Source organism: Phalacrocorax aristotelis, chromosome 2 (genome assembly GCF_949628215.1).
Source record: "Phalacrocorax aristotelis chromosome 2, bGulAri2.1, whole genome shotgun sequence".
In the NCBI taxonomy this organism is placed as follows: Eukaryota; Metazoa; Chordata; class Aves; order Suliformes; family Phalacrocoracidae; genus Phalacrocorax; species Phalacrocorax aristotelis.
In genome coordinates this window covers 72,233,998-72,253,861 of record NC_134277.1, presented here as the reverse complement: position 1 = coordinate 72,253,861, position 19,864 = coordinate 72,233,998, and the positions used below count along the sequence as shown (strand labels likewise).

Genomic DNA, 19,864 nt, shown 5'->3' with positions numbered 1-19,864 from the left:
TAATATATGACTTCTGTACAACTATTGTATTCAATGGCTCATATGAAGCTTTCTTACAGATGTGATTTCCCATTAGGTAGGGAACAGGCCACGGAGTGGTCCAAAATAAAAGCCTGTCCCTAGACACTCCTGATTTTTAACATATGTCTGCTAGATTTTCCAATGCAGACCACGTACCTTACCCTAGTTAGATATGATACATTATAATCTAGAACACATTTCTGAGCTCTTTGGGCAGTATACATTTGTCTAAGCTGAAGGAGCACACACGGTACAGTCCAGCAAGTGTTTTCAAGAACTCCTCCACTGGAGCACATTGACTAGACAACCCATGAAGCTTAACTCCAATTAATTACCAAAAACAAAACCTGGGATAAATAGTAACCTTTTGCATATATAAATCAATTGCAGAATGCTAAATACAGTAGAAACAATAGATTCTAATATACAATGGCTTTGTAATATCAGCACACCAGACTTAATCCCTTCAAGTCTTCACACAGTGCTGGGAATTGAGCTTTCCGTGTTGGGAAAGTCCATCTAAAGGCAGCAAAGGTCTCCAGAGACGCCACCTGTCTGCAGCTCACAGCCGGAACAGGATCTGTGCACAGCACTGGGCCAAAGGAGGTCCCTGTGACACTTTTGCTTGGCCCACAGCAAGGAGAAAGACTCACAGCCATTTGGGGAAAATAGCAACCAGCCAAGAGCAGCATGGGGCCCTTGGAGCTGTGGTGTGAAACAACACCCCGTCCAAGGGTTGCTCGCAGCATGCCTCAGAGGTCTGTCCCCAGGATGGCACGGGGATGTGGCACAGCTCTGAAAACATGCATTTTGAGGAGCTTTGCAAAAAGACATTTAGCAAATAGCAATCGTGGATCAAAACTCCAGAAAAAGTCAGATAAACAAAACAGAAGCAGTATGTGTTCCTGCTGTGTGGAAAAAACATCAAACCTGCAGTCTTCAAATAAATACAAGCGCCTGTCTAAGCTTAGTTCTTGCATTTACCAAAAGGTTCACGTAGCACCTTATCATCCCAACTACAAATAATTGCATCCAGGGAAAATTTAAGTGGCTCTCATTTTGAAAGTCCTCTGGCACTGCCAAGCGTTATTACTTACTATCTTTTTTTCATAGTATATCAAACTCTTGTGTTATGTCCTATAAAGTGTCCTAGAGCTAAATGCTCTTCATCTGTGCCAGCGTTTCACTCAAGAATAAAATGGAGGTGGGGGGGAGTTTGTGCTCTACTTTTCCTAATGATACCTTGTTTTGTAATTACTAAAAGCATCATAGTCCTTAGACAGCTGCTGACATACAGAAAATAAGGTCCTTGAAACTGTTTGTTTCATCATATTTTAGAATTAATACCTTAGGTCATGTTAATCAGTTTCTGATATATGTAGTTTTCAAAATGCACTTCAGGGAAGAAAATGCTGGAAATGACTAATAACAACAAAGATTTGAACTTTATTCGTTATATATCTAATTCCAAATGTGAACATTACCGAAGTACTTTGCCATCTTAAGTATTTAGGAAGCTTTAAATAAAAAATAAATCCACCTCATTCAATGAAATAGAACATGCTTTTTTCCAAACAAGAGAGTTCAAATTTATTAATTTTGTAGCTGTATTTTAAAATGAGTGTCAGCCCCTGCTAGATGACTGCATGATAAGTGTGTCCTGAAACTTCAGGAAAAGGCACTAAATTTTTCACAGGATTTGTGTTTCATTTTCAGTGTAATAAAAATATGGTGCCCTTTTAATAATGAATAATAGATCTCATGGTATGATTTACATGCGTGGATTAAATGTCATGTTTGAAAAGTTGCTATTTTATTCATATTGAATTTCCCTCAAGTAAAACAAAATGGTACCCAGCTACTGTTATAATAGTGTTAGTACCTTGCCACACTGATACATAAATATTAACCTGTTGATACACTCTAAAAATCTACAGATCTGTGAACTGTTCTGTCAGCAACTGTGGTTTTATATGCATATGGACGGATTTAGTACTATCCCAAGTTCCAGGTACATTGGGGAAAATGTGTAGTGCCATTGCTCGCATACTTCTGGAGCTCACGTTTATTTTTTTGCTAAAGTGCTGATTTTGGAAGGCTGGCACAGAATAAGGCCCAAAGCTGAATAGGTGCAGCAGGACCAGAGTTAGAAGGCAGCTTGGGGAACCCAATGCTGACTTGATTGTCCCTGCTTCTCCTCAGCAGTGCTGGACTGACATCCCACATGACTGGACAGCTTAATGAATGTTTTTTAAATGTCACTTGCAGGCAGTCTTATTGGCTTATAAATGCTCTTCGCAAGAGCTGAAAATTTCCTTTCTGAACAAAAACTCGCTTCCTAATGGGCAATGCTTTTTCTGGAAAAGCATTCCAGAAATGTTTATGATTTATTGCAAATACTTGAAATAGGAACATCTTCCATAAGGGTTCCTTCTCTTAGTAGGGGAAACTTGCAACATACAACATATTTTGGTCCTGATAATTGAAATTATAGTGGAACAGTTTTTTGTGTTTTGTTTTTTTTTTTACAGAGAAGCGTTTTAGCCACACTCCAATTTTTATTCCATTGAAGCCAATGAATATTTTGACTCCAAAAAGTGAGGATTTGTTCTTACTGTTGTATTTTTTTCATACAACTATTTTAATGTTTACTGAACTAACTTAAGAAAAGCTGACTAATAAAAAAACCACCCCACCATTTTTTCTTTTTCTGAGCAAAATTAAACTTTTGCACACTGCAACTCATTTGTGCTCTTCAGGTCATCATTAAGCTGAAAAATGTAATCTGGACTTGCTAACACTGGAACATGAGTCTTATGGAGTAATAAGACACTGCTTTAAATATACTGTGAATGAAAAATGTTTATTGACTACTTAGATCTTATCTGTAGTAGGATCTTAGCCACCAAGAGACGGCAATAAGGAAATTATACCAGTAAAATCCTCCTCCTTCTGTGAAGTGATGCAGTCACATCTGTGCAGGTGCTGCCAAGGACAGTCTAATTGCAGTAACTGCCTCACTAGATGCACAGTAAGTGTCTCACCTCCTTTCCTATCCTCTCCTTACTCAACTTTCATTCCAGACCTGAGAAAAAATCAGGCAGCACAAAAGTATATTGAAAGTTTAAAACAAAGCTTCTTTACCGCCAGAGTTAACCTACTGCTTTTTTTTTTTTTTTTTGTATCTCTGCTTGAGTTCACATTCAGTTGGTGTTATAAAGTAGGTGAAGCTTCAAAATAGATCTTGCTTCACCTAAACCAGGCAGCATTAGGCCTTCTAAGTCTGAAGTCCCTTTGCATAAACTAAATATATGAAAATGTCCTTGAAACCCTGGGTCTAAAACAAGTCCCCCTTCAGATCATGCTGTTAGTTGCTATTCCTAAAACTATAAAGAATCATTTGAAACAGCAACTGCATTTTACCCCAATCCAAAGCATTCATACATGTTTTGTCCTGCAAAATTTAAGGAAAAAAATACGTTGCGTGTGACTGTCTGGCCTTACTGAAAGCCAAATAAAATTCAGCTGGAGCTATTAGGAGCCACTGTCTAATAGGTAGTCAGAGGTTATTATTGGGGGAGCTAGGTTGACAAACTAAAAAGGAAGACAGTGAAGGAGGGGAAAGAAGGGAAGCTGGCAAGCTGGAGCAAAGAACATTGATTAATGAACAAAAAACATTTTTGAAAGGTCGGGTGCACAAGTCAGACTAGCCCTGAGGCAGATCTAACTTACATGACCAGCACTTTCTGTACGCAGCAGGTAACCCATGCTGACACCAACTTTGCCGACATGACAGGGTTATTATTTTTGGAAGGATGTAGTGTTCTGGAACAATTTCTCTAATATATTAGTTAAAACTAAGCTTTCCTTCAATAGCAAGCATGCATGTCTTAATTTTCACCACGTTTACACTGAACTCCTATCATTATTCTGGCCAACGAAAACAAAAGCTTATTCTTCATTTGTGAGCCCTTGTATTTTCCCCACTGTAATATATTCCAGGGCAGTAGTGCTGTATATAAGATTGTGTTCAAACCCAGATGCTTATCTGGAGCTCACTACTAAGACCTCCCCACTTATGGTAAGTTTTGCAGTAGATGCTAATGTCTGAAGCCTAAAATTTGCCTTATCTCAGCACAGATCATAAGGGTTTCCTTTGAAACATACCCTAAAGTTATGGGCCAATACCCAGGTGGAAAAGCAGAAGGGTAGAATCATTCAGGGTACAACTCTTATGCCTTCAAAATGAGCTGGTGGAGGAGGTTTTCTAAAATTACGACACTAAACTTTTACTGTCCGTTATACAGTAATGAAGACAGGGAATCATCAAAAGGTCATTTAATCCAACTTGTCCTCCTGATCTTGCATTTTAAGTGGACTAGCCCAAGACCTGCACCCTTGTTCACTAGATCAAAAATGAAGTTTGGTGAAGATGCTGATTAAATGTCCTCTGTGAGAGTCAAAGAGGACTTTAAAGCAAACTCTGGAGAAATGGTAAAACTGCCAAACATTTTTCTCAGACCTTTGGATGATGCATAATAGGCACCTCTAAGCAGTTACTGAGGTGTCCCCACAACCCCATAAAGACTAACAGAAAGGCAATTGTGTAGATTTGCACATACTCATAAACCCGTGTCAGGAGTTCCTTCGCATTGAGGAGCAGATGGACAAAAGATGGGTCAATCTGGACTAGCTCTTGCTTACTACTGGGAAGAGAGATGTGCTGTTTTGACCATGTGCCATTTCCCAGGTAGGAGCAAAAGCAGCAGGCAAGACCCTGGAGGAGAAACACGATGCTGAAAGCAAGAGGCAGGGCATGCTGGAGTCATTCAGTAGTACTGCCTGTACTCGTCTCCTTTCAGTGAAGCCTGAGAAGTCAGTACTTTGTCTTCGAGGCAGTAAGCAGGATGCGTGTGTCCTGCCTAGGGAGGAATCCCAGCTTAATGATTTCTCTGACAGATACACGTATTTGTTTTAATGTCATGTGACAGTCACATTCATAATTTCCCTCTGTATGCATGATTCTTTTCATACCAACAGCTGTATTTACAGACACTGTTCATTATCCATTACAGATGATAAACAATTATAAAGCAGAAAATGTGACTTAGCAGTACTTTATATACCACAAACCTAACAGCTGAAATGACCTATCTAAAAGTAACTGAAAGCATCAGTGCCATACATGAAAGTTGCTTTATCTGAAAGCTCTTTTGGGTAGGGACTTTCTGTTCTGTGTCTATACAACTCTTCACACAATGGAAGGGGTGGAGCAGGAAATCTACCATTCAGGTCATACTGCAAAATAAATAATTTAAAACAGAAAAAACTCTCCATCTTATTCTACCAATTCCTCATAACACACACACAAAAAAAAAAAACACCACACAGAGAGATGGGGGTTGTTTTTCAAACTGTAAAGAAGCTTTCCTGTGCCAGAGAGTTTATCCGAGACCAATGTTTCAACCAGCACTAGGCATTAGCTACAACAGTGAGCAACTGACACACAACGATCCTGCCACACACAGCATGCTTGGACAGGAAAATATGTGTGCCTCGGTCGCAAAAGACAGAATAGAGCCTCAAGTATTTGGGCTCCTTCCAAAATAATCCAAATGCTGCTTTTTTGGCAAATGGGGGTCAATGGAGCTAAAAACTCACAGAAGGATTTGGGCATTCGTGTGTCTATATACACCCACTCATTCATTTATTATTCTAAAGCTACTTCACGGGAATCAAATTACATAGCTGACAAGCTGCATAGATAAGAGAATAAAAGTAAAATTTAAAATTAGCTGACAACACTATGTGATGTAGTGTATATTTGGCCCTTTTAGAGTGAGTGATGAGGGTTAACCTAGGGGAAAAAAAATTGCACCTTCCTAAATTGCACCTTAAATTATTAAATAAATTATGAACATGATGGAATGCATTAAATATATAAGCCTGAAGGAGAAAGAGCGGATGTGTTTTAACTTTCAAAGCAAAGACAGCATATTTAAGAAGTGTTGCTTACTGTCTGGATACTTTGTCCAAAGTAGATTTCAGTGTTGTAGAAGTTTCCGTCGTGACTAACAGGCAGCGTTGTCCTGGCCTGAGGCTGCTCCTTCAGTTTGGGCCACTCCAGCAAGCCACCACCTAAGCGGCTGAGAACAGAAACTTTGAGGGTGTAATGGCCTTTAGGGACCTTATCTTTGACTCCCCTCAGGCATTTGAAGTGAATTTCTATTGGCTGTGGTGTCTTGGAGCAGTCAACCTAGGAAGAAGCCTCTGAGTTACTGACCTGGGTTGAGTCAACTTTAACCATACAATTAGCCATAACAAATTTCTTCAAGAAAATAACTACCGAAAAGCAGACAACATGCTTCTTGTTCAACCTGCAATTACCTATTGTTAACCCAGGATCTGCAATTAGGGAGGTCAAAAGTCATAGAGATGACAGATAAAAAAATAATACAAATACTACTAATAAAATGTTTGGCATCCTCGGGGGGAAGGTGGAGCTGTTGAAGTATGACACCAGAAGCCATTAGTCTGCAGTAATAAGGCAGAATTAACTGGAAAACAACACCTTCAAAAATATAGCATGCTTTGCAAGGCAGGCACAATATGTGATGTGATGAGCAGGCTGCAGGCACAGAGTGAAAGACAGGGCAGGCCGTGTTTTTGTACTAATTATTAGCCTTGCCAAAGCTATTAGTGCGATGTAATACGCAGACTATCCTTTCACCTTCTGATTATCGTATAATCAGATTCTCTTAAAAATAGTAATCAAAGTGCAACACGTGTAGAGTTTAATAACAACTCCCTACAGGCACCTTTATTCCAAGTCCAGACAAAAGGAAACATCTGCTGCTTGCTGTTGACAAGATGTTGTCTGAGTTACAGAATGTTTAGTATGGAATAAATGCTGTGCTGCGTATCACAAATGCCTTTCTGGTGCTTTCCTTGTACACTCAGCTTATGCCGTGGAGGTTGGCAGAGGGGAACAGACACAGCCGTACGATCCTCACAAGTCTTGCCTGAGTAAAGGCGTAGGGCCCATCCCACTATGCCAGCAGACACTTCAGTGCTGCCTAAATGCAGTCCTCAGGGTCAGACACATAACAGGCAGTCCTGGTTTGGCTCCAGTGTCGACTCCAATGGATAAAATTGCTTCTGCAATTGTTAATTATTTAGTATTTCAAATCAGCAATGATTTCACTCCTTCCCCTCCAAGGAATCAATTTCTTCCATTATTCTGAGAAAATACTAGTGCTAGGTCTTCTTCTTTTAATGCAATGTGATACAAGAGCCCATGCCACACTTCAGAATCAAACGGCTACCTTGACTACTAGGTTTAGTAGTCTCACGGTTTAAGCCTACAGTTGCTAATAATCTCCTCTTTAATCCTGTCTTGGATTTATTTTGGAAGAGATAGCATATTTCCATATAGATAGAAAGCTTCTGGAATTAAATTAAGCAGTTAAATAAACAGTTGAATTTGTTAAACTTCTTTTGTTTCTCAACACAAACCATACTTAACAGCTAATCTGAATGACAATTATTTTCAGCTTAATTAGAAAATCTTAATTAACAATGAAGATTTAACCTTAATATTTTTGGTTTCTGAATCATATATAAAAAAAATTAACATTATGTGAATAAATAAGACAATCCTTTTAAACCTCAAGGCAGGATTACTGATGCAGGCAGGCTTCGTTATTAAACACATTCTAAATTAAACGCCTCTATGAATTTTATACTGAAATATATTATGATAGTTTTGCATGCCAAATGTGACATTTTGTATTTTAGATTCATCTTCTGTAGTAATTTTGGAAATGTCATACAAACAAAGATTTTGTCATTTACCAATGGAATTACTATGCATGGCCGGTTAGCCATCTCTTTTCTGGCTCTTCTGGTTGTTTCAAGTCAGCAAGCCATAAAAAATCTTTATCTCTCTGAAACACAGCAATTTGGAAGATAATCGAATAGTGACTGGGGGGCAGAAACGCCAGTCTGAGGAATTATACTACAATCTCTCTTGCATTTACAACCTTCCTCAAAGCGAGTGTCAGTCGAGTAGGAAAAGGAGATAGAAGATTCATCATATTTCAAGCCTGTCTCATTTGCATGGTGGCATAGCTGTCTCATCTCCTGCTGAAAGACTTTGCTTGGCCAGTGCTGACAAGCTGTTTTGAAGAACTCTTGCCATGCCCAAATGATTCATCATTAATAGCTTTAGACATTCTCTTTAAGCGTGTGGTTACTACTGCTGGAAAGCACATTTTGAAACCTGCTAAACTCTATCCTCTTAAACTATGAAAAGAAAAAAAAAAAAAGAAATAGTAACGCAGTGCAATTGATCTAGTCATTTAGCAGTTTGCACCAGGGAAAAGAGCACTCATGGAGAACCTCACCTTCCCACAAGATTCTGCTGCTCCATACGATCCAGTATTCACACCTGTGACGTTACCAAAGCTGGCTACCATTTCTGTTTCACATTCACTCTCCTCCGCTTTCAACAGCCAATGTCTCACGCTGCAGCAGTTAGAAAGGGAACAGGGAAGAAGAATCGAAAAGTAATCAACCACAATGCAGATGCAGAAAGCACTCGTCAGTGGATATACATTGCAGTTTGATGCGTTCCTTGAATATATCATAAGCCTTGCAGGGCACCCAGAAGAAACTAGTGAGCTAAGCAGAGAAAAGACTAGGCTTCAAAAAGTGCCATATGAAAAATGCAGTCACAGCCCCAGTAACACAACCAACATTTGTCAGCCTGTGCCACAGGTCGACAGAAGGAACCTAAAGTTTCTCTGCCCATGTATAATCAGCTCTGTTGATATTGGGGCTATTCTGTGTTAAGAATATTAAAGTAGGAAGCCATTGCCTCTGTCAACACTTTCAGGACCCATTAACAGCTTCAATAAACTGGAACAGGTTTTTAGAAACCTTTGATTCCTCGGGGACAAAGTTGCTTTAAACCACTGAAAAAATCTTACTATATGTATAAATATTAAATTTTTTCCAAAAATCATATTAATTTTTATATAAACCTTATTCATAAATCTTCTAAAAGATCTTATTTCAGATATACTTTATATATTTTTTTGGTATATAAGTCATGTAAAGGTATACACACACACACACACAAATTGTCAGCAGTATGTGAACCATTAAACTCTCCTTAGCATTCATATGTTTACTTTAACTATACAAGAAGTTATTTTGGGAGTACTTATATCAACTCAAAGATTTTTTTATTTATTTAGAGGTCCCTGTAGCAATGCAGAACTCCAGCAAATAGCATAAGAACAGCCCTACACTGCATATCTCAGCACTGCCTTGCTTAGTGCACAGGTTACGCAAAAGGCACGCCACCCTACGGAGAAAGCCATGTTCCTAGAGCACAGCAGGAGTAGATGCAAAACTAAGTCATTTACAATAAGCACTACAAAGCTGTATGCTTTGGCAATCCCATCCCGTCTTTCAACAGACACAGAACCACGAGCATTTCCTCTGCATTTCTGAGGGCCAGCCACGTGCCACCCTGGAAGTCAAGAGAGCTGCCTGCAACGTACTGAGAGGAGTCATATGCACCAAGGAGAAATCATCGCATCAGGTACAGCTGTAATTCAGGATTAGCTTGGGCATCTACAAAAGAGGCAATCAGAGGACAAGCCATGTGTTCAGTTAAGTTTTTGGCCACAAAAGAAAAAACTAAAATTTGGTTTTCATCCAAAAAAGAAAGGAAAAAAAAAAAAGAAAGAAAAAGACGAATCAAAAACATTTCCCTAGACTGCACTTCTGAAGCATTCCTTCGTATTTTTTGACTTGCCTTTGGAAAAAGCCTGCACATTTGTACAATTAACATGCTGCTTTATCAAGAAAACTATTTGCAGAGACTCTGCAAATCACGCTAAATATCCCAGCCTGTCTCCAAGTTCCCGGTGCATTACTACAAATCAGTTTCTACTCAGACCTTGCTTATATTTGGTTGTTTGGTTTTTTTGTTTGGGTTTTCTTTTTTTTTTTTTTGGGGGGGGGGGGGGGGGGGGGGGAAGTGGGGGGTGGGTTTTTTTAAGAAACATACATACACATTTATAGCAGTAAAGTTGCCACCAGTGCATAGCTGAGCTGTTTTCCATATTCCTCTACCAGTAGAACTGCACCATGTAAATGACCAGGCAATAGCTACATCAGTTGGAAGATCTGCGTAGACACTAGTCCCAAAGACATACATAGGAATTTTGCCCAAGCCAGGACCGATGACAACTGAGGACAAAATTTTACTGCTAAGGACCGCATACGAGAAGCACAGGGTTAACCACCTTTGAGGTTTTATCCTGGAGCTGCAGTCAAGTCAGCTTGGTGCAGTTGCCCTACGTGGAAGTAACAGAAGATGTTTCTTGAATGGCTCTAGCTAATTTGTAGAACTGATACATGTGAGAAGTTAACTTCCCTCCTTGAGAAGAACAGTATGTTTGGAACTTTGTACTTATTTAGTTTCTCATGATGGAAATGATTTCACTTAATTTGGTTAGAGCTGCGTTGACACAGGGGTTCATTAGGACACCCATTTGCTTGCAATTCAATTTAAAATTAAATACACTTTGTTGTTGATTTTATTACTTTTAAACTACTGTATCTATTGCCTTTATTAGCTGCTAACACACAATTATGAAGGTAAACAGTTTTCATTACTGAACATCAAACATTTAAATAACCGCATTTGATCTCTTTTCGGGTTGCATCATTTTTCTCCTTTCCCTCCTTTTGCTGGGTATTAGATTCAAGAGAATAATTTATTCAGTGAAGTTAGACCTCTTCTGTGCTCACCAGCATGCTCATCAGCTGTCACAGCAGAACATAGCTTCCTTGGCCGTTTCCACCAGGTTATTTATTTCCTCCATTCATTTCTTTACAGGTAATTTGATGCATGTATTTATCTTAAGGTCACCTATAGCTTGATCACAAAAACATTGCTCCAATTCATATTTCCTTCTCTCTCTAAGGGTAATTCAGAGGCAGGGATGAAGGGTGCTGGGAGAAGCCATTTGGTCACCTTTTGAAGTGCACTGTGTGTAGCACTTAAAAATTACAGCCCAAGCTGGGTAGCTGAAAATGGAGGTATCCAAAACAGAGGCCTCTTTCAAAAGCAAAGGCTCAATTTTTCTAGGCCTCAAGTCCTTTGTCTGGGAGAAGTTCCACTCATTAATATCTGTAAGGCACCAAAAGACCTTTGGAAGGAAAGCACATTAGATAGAAGTACAAAGTAACCCTTATCTGACATACCTTTGAAAGAGTTCATGAATCCTGGCTTGCAAGTTCTGTTTCTTGTGGTGAGACACTTCCTTCTGGTGCTTTAGTCCCACATGTCAAAAAGAAAAAGAAAAAGGAAAAAAAGAAAAAGAATACATTACAGTAAGAACATGGAAATAAAAGCCATAAATGTGAAATCTTCCAAAGGTTTGCCTTAGGTCTTCTGGTTGAAGATTTTCAGAAGCATTAGGAATTTCAGCCACCTTTACTTTATTTCGTTGTTTTTTCCATAACTTTTTTCCGTGTATTTTTCTATATGTTTACTCCATTACTTCCAAGGGAAACTGAGCTCTAATCTTGCGTTAAAAACTTGAGTGTTACAATGTGCATTTATGCATGGTAGAGCCCTACAGTCTGTATTTTTATTACACCTAACAGTTATATATATGCATATATACATATATGCACGTATAAGTGTGTTTGTACACACACAATAAAACTTAACATGCCAAACAGTCAGTTTGGCAAACTACCAGAGAGCCCACGAAATTGCCCCACTTTAAATGTACTCCTTGTATGACCACAGCTGCTTTTTAAATGTTTGGTAAGAGGGACTTGCATTTTTGGACGTTGCAAGGTATAGGAAGCTAACTTGCATGAGAAGTCATCTCCCCCCGCAGTTCTGCAGCTTTCCAGCAAAGCAAGCTGAAAAAGTTAGTCCATCAAGAAACCAACATCCACACCTTTTTGGACTGTGTTCTCTGTACAAAACCTGAAAACAGTAACACTGTCGAAGACCGTAGACTCAGGAAAACAAAATTCTTCTCCCTGACCTGCACTGCTCAGAGATCTTGCCAAATATGCAAGGCCATATGTTGTGCTTCCTGCTGGTGTTCCTGAGATCATCCATAAAATGTGCATGCAATACTACCAATATACAAGGAGGCTTCCTACTGTATACCATATACTGTTATCTAAACCGTGTAAAATTACGTTTTTAATGTAACCCTGTAAAATTAAAGCAGGGACAACATAGTTCCTCTAAAACACAGTATGGTTTGTTGGTAATCCCAGCAGAGCCTCAGATGGATGTGGTAATTCCTCCAGGCCCTGGTCAAGCATTACACATAGGCCATTACAAAGGTGACATGAACAAACTAGCTCAAAACAAGACCGTCCAGCTTTCCACGTCGCAGCGGTATCATGGGCAACACTCCCTCCACCACTGTTCCTTGGTTAGTGGGAACCAAGCCCTCCTGCTCCTCCATGGCTTTGGACTGAAGTTCACTAGGAGCCCCTGGAGAAGGGACCAGGACTCAGTTCTCTCCTGCTCCCACAAATGCTGGCACTGGTTTTCTTCCCCCAGCCCAGTGAATCACCACCTACGTCGCTTCCCCAGGAAGGGCTGGGAGCTGGCTGTGGTCCCAGCTCTGCTCCAACAGTGCTGGCAGCTGTCTGGTTAGGGTGATCAGACACACACCACACACACCCCCATGCCACTTCTTGCAGTCTGTGGGGACTGCAGCCACCAGGGAACATGCCAAGAGAAAGGGCATGTTGTTCCTCTCGAGGTGCCCCGTGAGGACATGCTCTCGCAGGTGTAGGGGACCTGTCCCAGCAGCAGCGAAGACCAAGGAGCAGCATTCATCACTCCTGCAAGGCTCAGGAGCCAGCCTGCCATGGCTGGGGCATCTGGGATGGTGCCCAGCAGAGTTTGAAGTCCCTGAGAAAGTTTATTGACAAAAACTACAAACCAAAAGGCATCAGGCATTTCCAGAGTTTGGTGGCAGATGGGAAGGAGTTTAAAATTGGACTAAAGCTGTTAAAGCTACAGTTCATAAGGCAGAAGGGGGGCTTCGTTCACAATCTTTCTCCTGGGTACAACTCTTGGTGATGCCTGGGATAGCGATTTTTGAGGTAGGCACTTAGATTAAGAAATACATGAAATAGATTACATGAAATGAGTTTTCTATCAAGTAGCCATAATGTTACAACTACATTCAGACATTACTAGTCCAGGCTTATGCTGAGCCAGAAGTAGAGAATTCTTTTTCTTAAAAAAAGTATATTATATTACCAGACTCCCATAGCTATCCAATCCCCTTGTTTATCTTCCTAACCTTAATTAAATAATGAATATTCAAAAGAAAATATGAATCAGGTCTCTCTGTATGAACTGCACTGTTTTCCATCTGTCTGCCTCTGAAATGGCAATGGGGATATGATTTAAAACTATTTCTTCTGGATCATAGTAAAATATTTGCCACAGCATGTCATGATAATTTTTAAAAGGCTCTATCATCTACCTAATAAATTTGTTAAGTTTATTCAAATCTTACTGAACAGGAAAAGTGCAATGAGTCATGGTTAATATTTCTTTACCTACACTAAGAAATGAAATATATCAAAAATTCAGTGCTTAGGGTCCTATTCAGAAAACCTCTATGAGTCTGTAATACATCTTCTACATGATTAAAAAAAAAACAGGAAACTTGCTTTAAAATGAATTATTCACCACCTTGAATAAATTTCCATCTTTCCTATCTGCAAAACCCCTAAGTCAGTTATGTAAATTTTAACCTACACTAATTACCTCAGGGGTGTGCAAGCTAAAGGAAAGTAGATGCAGGAGAAAAAAAAATCTCAGACATTTCCATCACCAGGAAGCAATTTAATAGAGGAAAAAATGTGTAAGTTTTCAAAAACAGAGCAGCTCATATTTTTTTTTTAAATGTGGAATAATCATTGCTGCAATATCCCTTGAATCAGAGATTTACTGGAATAAACCCAAGTGCATTTTCTCAATGGCATATACCATTGCACACATGCTTGTTTCTCATCATGACACCGGCATTGTCTAGACTGTAAAAATGACCTATTGTTGGCAATGGGCGTTCCCAACAAGAAGGCATGAAATGTGGTTTAGCTTCAAATCAATACAGACATTGAGGGTCCCTTCAGAAAAAAAAGTTACTAAAATCTGGGAACCACTGGATATCCCTTCAGAGCTCACCTGGGATGTACTGGGGAAAGCAGGGCGTTGTTTGAAGGCAGAAGGGCTCAGTCACAGCACCACTTTGTCCTATTCCCCTTCCTGACACCAGGCGCTGCTTTAGCTGTGAGCCAATTCCTTCACGTGTCTTTCTCAGTTTCTTCATCGGCTATCTTGAGGTCTAATTACACAAATGACCCATCTACTGATTCCAGAGGGCATGGTTAAGACCAGTATTTGAAAAAGGTCTTTCAGGCTGGGCTCAGCCTAGAGACACACAATGGTAAGCATTGTTTCTAGTGCAGACAAAAACAAGAACCTGACTCAATACTATTAATCAGTGCTGACTGGCTATTTTCACTGGGAAACTACTTCATGAACAGTAGGACTTGATTCCTATAGTAATTTTCAATTTGGAGAAAAAATTAAACCAAACCCTGCCCCAACACATCCTTTTCTCTTAGGAGAAAGCCCACAAAATGCAGCAAAGAAGCTTTGAAGCAAAACAGAATTGGTTTTCTATCGTTTAGCAGAAATGAAGCATTTAGGGAAAGTATTTACCCGCCCCTTTTTGGTCAGTCCTAGCACTGGTATTACAACCTTCTGGTGAGGTACTCACCCCATTGTGATTTGAAACAGCTGGTTGAGCCCTGGCATTGATGCAATGGTACTCCCCTGAGAGGAGTGCTGTGGGGGTCCACCTTTCCACAAGTCCTCCTCACCGGGTCAGGGCACAGCAGAGGCAACATGGAGACACCACCAGCGGGGTCTCCAGCAGCCTCCCACTGCCCACAGGATCCCACATGCAGAGGACGCCAATGCTTCCCCTTTGTTCCACTCCTTAAGAAATCAAATTGGTACATCACAGTGCAGGCAGTGCTGTCTTTCCAGCCATAAACAAATGCCCAAATAAAAGCTTTTATACAGGATTTCCATCTCTGCATCCTAAAACTTTTTGTAGTGGTGGAAATCCTGTCCATTCCATTTTTATGGATGGGACGAGTGAGATGCCAGTGAGAAGTGACTTGCCTGAGCTCACTGAGCAAAGTGTCAGCAGGACTAGAAACAAAACCCATGTCTCTGGTCCCACAAGGGCCACCTAGTCCACATCCTTCACACTCTGGCTGCTGCATGGAGATTCACTCCCAGTCAACATCTAGTGCACCGTATACCACAAAACAAGTAAAATATGAAGAACCATTTGAGATTAAGAAAAAAAATATTGAAAGAAAAATTAACATTCTTTTCAGGCAAAGAGAGATTTGGAGAGGCTTATCTTCTCCACGCTAACTACAGAGAGATCACAGGGAAGTGAGGCACTGAGAGATAGTGGGATAAGTGCCCTTCATTCAAAGTAAAGAGACTGGTAGCTTGATAATGCCTGCTCTGAAAATTACAGTGTCCTTTGCATGCTGGAATTTAGGTGACCTTGTCTCGGGGATGGCCACAAACCAGGAGGAAAAGTTGTGTCAAAATCCTGGGCACATGGTAGTATTACTCACAGTGCAGTCTGCCAAAAATGTGCTACAAACTCTCAGACATGTTTTTAAAAGGGAAAGAGAAAAAGCAACAAAGCAACCCCCCTGTGACTTTCCTTCCAAATAGAAAATTAAACCAATTTACTGTTCATGAGCATAAAATTAAAAACTTAGACAATTGGACCATTTGTAACAGCTAGGAAAAAAAAAAGAATTCATACTCTTTTATAATTGATACTGCAGAACACAAAGTGAGATTTACTTTAGTCATGCTACAGCCTTATTACACTGAGTAATACGGATACATTTAGTGACAACATTATGGGCTGATCATTTTGATAACTTTATAAAGCATTGCATTATCTCTACAATGCAGTGAAGACTGAGCTACCAACCAACACAGGAAGGCAGTATCCTGCTACCAAGGTGAACACTTTTGTAAGGCATATATATCAAAGACACTAATTCTGAACAGTTGTGGAAACTAGATCTGGCTGTAAAGTAGGTGTGATAAACAAATACATGAACTTCTCCAAGACTCAGAGATGTTTTCATTCAGGATTTTCATCAAAGATTATAGTACTAACAAATTAAAGAACTTGAACCACTTTTCTTAAGATGCACTGAGAAAACTCTGGAGGGATGTCTGTTGCAGAGCTACCCAGTTTCTGCAAAACAAAGACTTTGTCTCTCCAGCCTTAAAAACAGAGGACTCCCCCTTCTTCTTTCCATCTTGCCTTTCACAGAGAGACCACCTGTAGTTTCTTCAGAACCACAAGGTACTCCTTCAGATGCCACTTATTTCACAGTTGAGAAGATGTGGCTTCAAGGTCATAAAGCTATGATGTCCTCATCAAAATCTACAGACTGTTGTTAAGTGTATGCAAGGCCATTTATCAGAGTGCTTGACAACCATAGCTGAGCGCTGAAAACATACAATGTTGAAATGACGTTTGCCATCGATGAAGAGACTTAGCACGTTTCTGCTTAGGCTGTCAATGCTCTGCAAGTTCAAATGTCTCCTGATTAGCCTGGAAATCACCAGCTACTAAGAAGCTTCAGGTAATTTAAGCCTAAATAACAAGATATAATGGAAGACCCTAACACGATATAATGGAAGATGCTAACCTCACTTTATTAGGGAACACATTCCCTCCAGTATAAACTCATGTAGCACAAGCAATGCCAGTGGAAACCAAGTGAATTATGTCAATCTATGGATCTAAAATGACTAGTTTACATTAAAAAGAAAAAAAGAAAAATTGTTCATAAACTATGTAATGAACTTCAGGGTTTTACAATCTTTTCTACTTTCTGGATACTGACAGTGAATCATGGCACGAACAGCTAAAGAGAAACTGAAAGGAAATACCCATTAGAAATACTGAGACTTTTTTTGTGGGTTTTTTTCCCCATTCTTCCTCAATTTAAAATGTTTGTTAATGTCAGCACAGAATGTTTTTATTATTTCTATAGCCTTTTCAAAGTCCCTCATGAAATTTTACTCCTTTAATCCTCTTACTCTTTCCTAAAGCAGGTATCTAATTTTAGGTCTGTTTTGCAGATAGGGAAAACTGAGTCATAATAACTAATTTGCTTGCTATAGCCCCATAAAACTGATGTTTAGGTTCTGAACCCCCATTCTTTTTTCTGACTGTCAGTAAAGCATTGCCTTACAAATTTGTCTCTATAATTCTAATCTAAAAGCACAGGCTTTGGCTGTATCCAATAACTTCCATTTGTAGTGGCTTTCACATCATCTTCTGTTTCAAGTGTGCAGACATGCATTTGAACACTTTATAATTAAGAGAGACATTCACTTACAATTAGTATATGAAAATTACAGGGAGGGAAACAATGCTTTAATTACAGTTTACTATATGATTGTCTTAAATACAACAGTGGAAATGACAAGTTGCCATGCCTAATGATTTTCCTCTGTAGAGACCAGATCTCCTGCAAGCCCACATCCTGCTCCATGTCTCTGCTGAAAGTTATAGGTGGAAATCATTTCACATTTTCAGCTGAAATGTAAGCCCTCCTCTGATTTGAATGCTGACATGAGCAATTGCATCATATTATGCTGACACATCTTTGAGAAAACTCATGCACTTTAGTATATGTTCTCATTGTAACCACCTAGACCGGAAAGCTGTATCTTGTCTAAGGGTCTAGCATAGCAGTGAGAGAAACCAACAGTGCTAACAGATTGCCAGCAGGTTGACCAACAGCAATGATTTCCCACCTTTGTACTAAGCAAGTAAGCATGCATGTAATGCAGCTAGACTGTCTTCCCCAGTATTTCTACACCTCTCAACTTACAGATGACCTGGCAACTTTCACACCAGTTTGTTAGTGTGAAACAACTCCAAAGCTCTTAAAAACTCAGATTGCATGTGGACAGACCAATATACCTCAGAGTTAACCATGTTTTGAGCAGGAAGTTGGACTAGATAGCCTCCAGAAGTCCAGTCCTTCTTCACCTGAAATAATCTGTTCTATGAAGTAGAGGTCAAAAGCACCACCCAGCATAGGTTCCACTTGACAAACTCAGATCTACTGTAAGACTGCAGAAGCAAAAAAGTTAAAAAATTTAGAGCAATTCATTTAACTGTAGCTCATAAAATCTGTGTAGTTAATGCTGCTAAGGAGTCTCCTGTCATAAAAGCTAACCAACAGTAGACTTAGCTACATCTGTGACTACAGTTTGGTTCCAAACATATTAAAAATACAAATTATACCTCCCTGGGAAAAAAAAGAGTGGTAATTCTGGAGAATATGTAAGCCACCAAAATTTCATTTTTATTGTATTTATTTTTGCAGGTTCATGCCTTTTTACATCAATAATGCTCACTCTTTCCTTACAATTCTCATGTGAGTTCTGCTTCTTTTACCAGGTGGTCAGTACTTGATGAAGTCACTTAAACTTCAACAGGATTCAGCAAGCGCTGATTCTCTTTGAAGAATCTTTCCAATTGCCTCTGTTTATTGAACCATAGAAATAGACTTCCTTACTGAAGTTTGTATCAGGATAATGAGCCAGAGAGCTGACCAGTCAGATTACCTTAAACTGCAGCAAATACAGTATCATCATTTACAGTAGTTGTAGGATTCATTGTTCCAGCTCAATAGAATATCAAGAATTGCTTTAGTTGTTTAATTGCCCTTCTCATCTTAAGGAATGAAAGAACACAGTAAAAACTAAGTGAACTCCTTTTTAGTGAAAAATATGAGAAATACATATTTTCATTACTTCCACCTAAATATTTACTCGACTTAAAATCCACATAACTCCTGAACAAAGCAATCAAAAAAGAATTACAATTAAAAAGAGCAGCTACATCAATGTTAAGGGTATTGTGACAGCACAGTAACAGGCCTTCTATAAACATATAAAGCACCTTTTCCACAGTTCTGCTTACGTTGACATTGATTTCCATGCTCCCTCTTCCATCCCCCAATGATAAGAAGAAAAAAAAAGAAAAAGAAAAAAATAAAAAGAGAGATGTTTATATCTGAGTGTCCAGAAGAAATGAGGAGGAACCTTAGAAATTAGGAGGGTTCCCAGGCTTCCCATTGAGGAAGCAGCAGCAAGCCTGATAGAATAAAGATACTTAGAAATTTCAGATTGCCAGCCTACAGGGTAGAGAGGTCCCCTAGCTACCCGTGCTGGTTTCTTGGTCAGGCTTTGGGTCTGCTGGCTGGGTGCTGACACACATCTGAGGACCATGGATACTCACTAGGCAGGACATCACAAGTTCAAGGGCCAGAAGCCCAGTACCCCAGGCTTTGGGAAGTTCACCTTGTGTTTTTTCTCCTCAAACACAGGTTTCAGTGAAGTGCTTTTTCACCACTCCGGGAACAGTGTACCTGGCAGGACTATAATGAATTTGATGGCCTAATGACAGATTTCAAAAGGAAATTAGGTGCTAAGCACTTCTGATGGGTGTAGATTTCAGTCTATCTGTCACCTTGTTCTTCCTCTGTAAAAATGGAAATATCCATAATTCCTACAATATCACATAAATGAAACAGAAACCATTTTACTAACAGACTGTAGAGATGCTTTGACACTCAAATAATGAGTGTAGCTTATAGGTAGCTCACCTAAAATTAAGTCATC

General features: G+C 39.6%; 2 protein-coding genes across 2 annotated transcripts in view; both read right to left on the bottom strand.

The window, feature by feature from the left end:
* Positions 1-7,908, bottom strand: part of LOC142053695 (uncharacterized) — a 119,808-nt gene extending 111,900 nt beyond the window's left edge. The window contains exons 1-2 of the mRNA XM_075085711.1: positions 7,876-7,908; positions 6,038-6,277 (exon numbers count right to left, since the gene is read on the bottom strand). Of these exons, the coding sequence (XP_074941812.1) occupies positions 6,038-6,277; positions 7,876-7,908 (273 nt within the window). The remainder of the gene's footprint in view (positions 1-6,037; positions 6,278-7,875) is intronic.
* A 339-nt stretch (positions 7,909-8,247) lies between these two features.
* The window catches only part of LOC142053694 (orofacial cleft 1 candidate gene 1 protein homolog), a 43,908-nt gene continuing 32,291 nt past the window's right edge, over positions 8,248-19,864 (bottom strand). The window contains exons 7-9 of the mRNA XM_075085710.1: positions 11,305-11,372; positions 8,427-8,547; positions 8,248-8,325 (exon numbers count right to left, since the gene is read on the bottom strand). Of these exons, the coding sequence (XP_074941811.1) occupies positions 8,248-8,325; positions 8,427-8,547; positions 11,305-11,372 (267 nt within the window). The remainder of the gene's footprint in view (positions 8,326-8,426; positions 8,548-11,304; positions 11,373-19,864) is intronic.